Source organism: Lactuca serriola, chromosome 9 (genome assembly GCF_051521515.1).
Source record: "Lactuca serriola cultivar US96UC23 chromosome 9, Lser_US96UC23_V15, whole genome shotgun sequence".
Classification (NCBI taxonomy): Eukaryota; Viridiplantae; Streptophyta; class Magnoliopsida; order Asterales; family Asteraceae; genus Lactuca; species Lactuca serriola.
Window position 1 is genome coordinate 3,943,064 of NC_136416.1, and position 6,692 is coordinate 3,949,755.

A 6,692-nucleotide genomic window follows, 5' to 3' on the forward strand; every position below is an offset into this window, starting at 1 on the left:
GCTCTTACCAGCTTCCAAAACAAAATTGTTGTTTTTTTTTGTTTTTTCCAAGGGTGTGGACTATGTTTCCTATTAGATGAAAAGCACACAATCCATGTTGAGCATTTGGAAATACATTTTGAATACTTACAGCAATTGTGGATGCCCTATCTATGACCATTGTCAGACCTTCCACATCACCAATGCATTCATGTAGTTTTTCAAGAAACCATGTCCAAGAATCTGTAGTCTCTTTTGGGCAAATTCCATACCCAATAGGCAAGATCTAATTGTTGCCATCCATGGTCACTACATGCAAGATGGCGCCTTTGTATTTTCCCTTCAAATGAGCACTATCCATAATAATAACTTTTCTTACAACACTCTCTGAAAGCACGTATCTGCAACAACAATATAAAAACCATTAATATATCAACAATATAATTTGTTTATAAACATTTAAAAAAAAATAACAAATATATTTAAAAATATATTACCGCGCATCCAATAGTGAAAAAGCAATACTCAAAATGATCCTCTAAATCAGTTTTTATGTACGCCACAGTACCAGGATTATGTTTCTTCAGATTGTGAAAATAAACTGGAAGTTTGGAGAAACTTTCTTCGGGGGTCCCCATCATCAATCCGAGAGCAAATTCTCTAGCATGCCATGCTTGTGAATAACTCATATTTATTTGTAGCAAAGCATTCATACCTGTAATTATATCTTTAGGCTTCTAAACTCTCAAACTTCCTTGACCCATAATGTCATGTATTATGGTTCCCACAACTTCGCTATTTGCTTGCCTATGATTTGGATGTATAAGCAATGAAGAACATGTATGTTCGTCATTAAACGTCTTAATTTCAAACATTTATGTTCCTTTAATGAGAGATGCGTATAAACGCCAATGACAATTTTCTTGCATACAAACAACCCGATACCAAGATTTTGAAGATTTTTCAACCTTTATCTGAAACTTTTCTCTAACAGCTTTCAATTTAACAGCAAACGCTAGCTCTTTTTTGGTGTTGTAGGTTTGATTGACAATTAATTTATCATTCGGACCTAAACTGTGAAATGGTCCAGGTTCAAGAATAGGTTCTGGACAATCAGGATTAGAAGGAATACAACACCATGGATTAAAAGCAGTTTTCTGTTTCGTGTACTCATCATCCGACCACCCTTCATTTGATTTTTCCTAAAATCTTTGATCATCAACTTTAGGAACTTCTCCAAACTCGAACAAATTATGACGTTGTAATTTAGTCATGCTCACTTTTGCTTCTTTATCATTATCTGATACAAAAGTATCATTATTAGATACAAACTTATCAGTAACCGAAACTTTTTTTTTCATAACCCATTGGTACTTCATATCCTCTTCCCCTTGAACGGTTTCCATCACATTGGCTTTCTATACGACCTCTATTAGTTTTGTTGGATTAAAGTGGTTATTAACCACTGCTTGTTCTTCAGCTTCTTCACCTACCATCATTAAATACAAATGCACTGTCTTCTTTGATTTAGACATTACATGTCTCAGTTGAAATACATCAGTTTTATCTCCAAGCTCCATGACATACCCTAACTCCGGGTGCTTAAAAGACAAACATATATGACTATTTAGCACACCTGCCTTAGTTCTAACTATTTGTAATAACATTTCATGGTCAATGTTAGGAGGAAGATTTAAACCATAGTTATTCACATTATTTCTAACGTAAACCTCATCTCCATTAACTAACTGCCAAGACCCTCCCATACACAAAATAATAAAACTCATTTTACAAATCACTCTCCACAAACACAATGAAAAAACAACTTGTATTGGTAATTGAAACTCACAAACTCACAAAAACCCACTAAAATACGTCTATAACTTTTATAACTGATCCGCAGAGGTGTATACTGATCCGCATAGGTGTACACAGATCCGCAGAGGTGTAAATTGATCCGCAGAGGTGTACACAGATCCGCAGATGTATACACTGATCCGCTGATAACAGTTCTGTGGATTTCCAAACAGTTTTGTGGACTGATATTAAATATAAGTTCATTATTTTTAACCTTTTTTGTCAAATTTTTTACATAAATATAAGGTATTAGTGTATTAAAAAAATTAATATTAATAAACGAAAACAAAAAATAGAAAAAACGAAAAAATAAAAATTAAAAAACTCAAGATCCGTAGAGGTGTTTCGGTTCCTCAAAGGCAAACGTATTACATAAAACATTTCATTATTTCTAATATTTTTTTGTAGAATTTTTTACATAATAATCATATAAGGTACTAGTGTATTTAAAAAAATACTAATAAATGAAAATGAACGCAAAAAAAACGAAAAAAAAAATTATAAAAAAATCAAAAAAATAAAGATTCTGCACAACATTTAATGAATCCGCAGAGGGTACTCTACGGATCCTTTGGTCATTTTCCAAAATAGGTTTTTCCTTGATTATTTATTGTCCGAATTTTCTCTATTTAACCTTCTTTTTAACGGCACAATTATGATCTCGAAAGCCTTTAAATGGTTTCGCTTTTAAATAAAATTAAAGTTTGAGTTACTCTCTTGTAAATAAAATATGATCCAATATAAGATTTTTAAATTCAAAGAAAATTTTATGAGTTGCATGGATGCGACCCTACTACTTTACAAATACCACAAGGTTATAGGACTTTGTCTTTGTGTATGCTATGCCACATGGGCTTTGGGTCGATATAAACCCTAAGCCACATGGATGTATGAGTTATTGTAACCTATACCTTTTACCTTTTTGCAAAAAAGAAATAAATATAAAAAAAAATTCAAATGAGCATGGGCTAACATAACTTTATCTTGAACTTCAAAAATATTTTACTAAAAGATTAATGAAATAAAAATGTTGTTACCTAAACCAAAGTTGATTTCTGATGATTAAATTTTTTATTAGTTAAGAATTTATAAAATGCTAAAAAAACAAATTAAAAAGAAAAAACACTTTTCCTATTAAATGATTGAACCTATATATACTTTATTCAATAATATATAATGCCAAATGGAAAGTACTATTTGATCCACTCAAACTAATCATTGCAATATGCTACCATAATGTTGGAGCATGTTTTACACGTAAATGTATTTATACTATTTTGTGGTTATGATTAAATTTATATGTGATATCTCTATATTAATAAAAGAATAGTTTTTTTTTTGCTATGTGTTATCATATTAGACCTCTTAATTAATGTGTTGTCACTTGTCAATCTATTAGTTTTTTATTTTAAATTTATTAGACATCATCATTAATGTGATGTTATTTGTCAATGTATTTATCCTTTATTTTAAATTTTATATTATTGTTTTCATTAATTCACAAATAAAAAATGTCTAATATATATTAAAAATTAATTTTACATATTTATTTGAATCAACAATAATAATTTCATATAACTAATAAAAACATCTCTTAATTAATAATTTATTTAAAATAATTGATTAATAATTTTGAGTTTTTACTATAAAAGTTTAATTAATTTTATAACCGTGGTTTCCACGGGCTATAAACTAGTTTATAAATAAAAAAGTCCTGAAATTATGCAAATAACTCTCAGAGGTGTTACCGCTCAAACCACAAATCTAATACATCAAGTGATCAAACAATTATACTAGAAATTCATTTTGGATATTTCATTTTGTTTCGTTTGTCTTTTCATTTTTAAATATAATAACCTAAAAGTTCAGTATTCTAGAAACCAAATCTTTAATCATTTTCGAAAATTCGTTTTTTCTCTTTCGGTTATTTCTGCATTTTTTTGCACACAACAAATATTTTTATATATTTTTACAATCATAACATAACCATTCCCAAATGTAAATTTCTATTCTTCGATCACAAACTACACCAATATCATCATATCCAATTAGTTATGCTATCAAATGTCACCGCATATATGTCGGGAAACATCAAAAAGAAAATGAGAGACTACAAAGTCTAGTAAAAACATGTTGATAAGTGGATGCAAAAAATATAGTAGTGAATGTCATTCTCGCATTGATAACCACATGATGGGAGATCCCTTGATCAAACCATCAAAGCAGGAATGAGAAAATCAACACACCTTATTATTGTTGGTGTTCGGGCGACTACATTATGATCGGAGCTACTGGCCCCAACTAGTCACAAGGCTACCGGACCCTTAAAAATGTGACCCAACATCATAATTCACACCTAAACTATATAATCAATTATATGTGGACCCCGGTACTAGCATGCATGAATGAGAACATGAAATAACCAAACCAATAAGGTGTTTTTGAAAAATATGACCAAGGAAATTGAAGTTTAACAAAATGATCAAACTTTTCTCACATTTCTCAGAGAAGGTCTCTAAGGAAGTCTTTTTGGCTCTGCAGAAACGTATAAACTCTGAGGAACTGATGTGGCAAGGGTAAAATTGTAAAAATACATAAATAAAATATAAAAAAAATCATTGAGGATTGGGAAAGCCTTTGCTGCGGAAAACAAGCTTGTTGGCAGCGGAAGAAAGATGGACGATCGATCGGAATCAGAAACGGTCGACGGTGAGGAGGAGAGGAGATCAAAATGGTGTGGAGATCTCAATAACAACAACTAAATGAAGACGTTTTAGCAGATGACAATGGAACCCTACGTTTAAAAAGGTTTTTTTGTCATAGTGTGTTAGTTTAAATGGTTAAATTGAATAAATTAACACATGGCTATCGAACGAGTAATTTGAAGTGTTTTATAGCAAAATTCATAAAAAAAAAACAAAAACAAAGATTTCAGCAAAGATCAATTCCTCAGAGAGTAGAACAGATCTACAGAGGGATGCTCTGTGGATCTGCAAAGGGATGCTTTGTGGATCCGCAGTGCCTTTGTGGAAATGTGGTATTTAAAAAAAATCCAAAAAATGGTTTTTCCAATTTCTATATCAATTAATATTTTTTTGAATTCTACAGAGGGAGACACATTTCCCAAGAACACGTACCAATTATGTACAGAAGTCTGGGTTCCGCAGAGCCAAAAAGATTTCCTCAGAGACCCTCTCTGACTCAGAGGCCCTCTCTAAGGAAAGATCAGTCATTTTGTGAAAGTTCAATTACCTTGGTTATATTTTTCAAACACCTCCCATTTTTCGGTTATTTCATGAATTTTCCCTTTATGAATTGGCATGTAAACAGGTTCGTACTTCATACAAGGTTCTATCTATCTTGGGTGGTAATAATGTCGGATTCGGGCTGACGGGTCACGGGTTGGCGGGTCTGAATGCATCAACCATTACAAGAACCATATAATTATTCATGTCACCAAAAGGCTTGAAGGAGTGGTGTCCAATTTTGTACATTGCCACATTAGTTGTTTGATATCCACCTTACTATTGTTTGTGATTAACCGGGATAAATAATTGGAACTTACTTGTGAGCTAAGAGGCTTTATAATTTGTACTATAAATATATGTTTGGGTATGTGCAGAGTGCACTATTAGAATAGAAGAGGAATAGTATTATTTAGATTCTATGAGGTGCTAAAGTGTAAATAGACAAACCCTTGTATCTATATATAATTATGTACAATGAGAAGGATCGGCGATTTTGGAGCGTAATCTATTATGGTATCAGAGCGGTTCTGATTTCCCGCTCACCACCTCCCTCCAAACCCTAAACATCGCAAGAACCTTCTTCCTCCAGTCGGCAGTCCTTCTTTGTCTCTATTCATCTCTCTATCCTTTTATCTCTACCATGGAGAAGTTACACCGTGCTGCAACAGTCACCAACATCAAGAATTTTATTCCAATCATTCTAGAGATGGAAAACGCTCAATACGCGTCATGGGCAGAACTATTCAAAATTCATTGCCAGGCATTTCAAGCCATCGATCACATCCTTCCAAACGAGGTGCCAACTTCAGGAAAGCCAACCTCTGGAACAGATGCCGCCAAATACAAAACAACCACTTCTACACCCGATGCTTCTTGGTCAAGATTAGATGCTATAGTACTCCAATGGATTTATGGTCCATTTTCTACTGACTTACTTCACACCATACTCAAGCCAGGTTCCACAGCCGCTCAAGCATGGACAGCCCTAGCCAATATATTTCAGGACAATGCTAACTCCAGGGCTCTCTTCCTTCAAACCAAACTGACAAATAAAAAACTAGCATCCTTTCCAAACGTGAGTGCTTACTGTCAAGAAATTAAAGTATTGGCAGATCAATTAGCCAATGTCAATGCCCCTGTACCTGGTCAAACTCTTGTTCTCCATCTCATTGTCGGACTCACAGACCAGTTTGATGGAGTAGCAACTTTTCTACAATAGCAAGACCCTCTTTCGGATTTCTATACAGCCCGGTCCAAACTTATTATGGAAGAGGCCAGAAAAGCGAATCAGATCAGCCCCAACACATCTTTCTTAGTTGTTGCTAGACCCACTACTACCACCACCGGAAAACATCCAACCACTACTGCTCTTCACACCGCTACTGGATACTCACCGTCACAGCAACCTGCTCCCGATTCTCAGCATAACCATCAGCATGGCAGAGGATATTCTGAATCAACACCTCGTGGACGTGGCAGGGGCAGTCATGGTCGAGGTCGCGGACACGGTCGGGGTCGAAGTGGCAACTTTCATGGTCATCATTTTTATTTGCAGCAGTGGAATTCTAATCCATATCAAAATTGGCAACAATGGTCTCCTCCACCATG

General features: G+C 33.9%; 1 protein-coding gene across 1 annotated transcript; it reads left to right on the top strand.

The window, feature by feature from the left end:
* Window positions 1–5,724: 5,724 nt before the first annotated feature.
* On the top strand, window positions 5,725–6,303 carry LOC145073151 (uncharacterized). Its single transcript, XM_079019714.1, has one exon. It carries the CDS (start codon window positions 5,725–5,727, stop codon window positions 6,301–6,303), a length of 579 nt encoding a protein of 192 aa, XP_078875840.1.
* The last annotated feature ends 389 nt before the right edge of the window (window positions 6,304–6,692 follow it).

Bases quoted from the DNA above. Each gene is read 5' to 3' on its own strand.
- LOC145073151 (XM_079019714.1), top strand. From the start codon at position 5,725: ATGGAGAAGTTACACCGTGCTGCAACAGTCACCAACATCAAGAATTTT.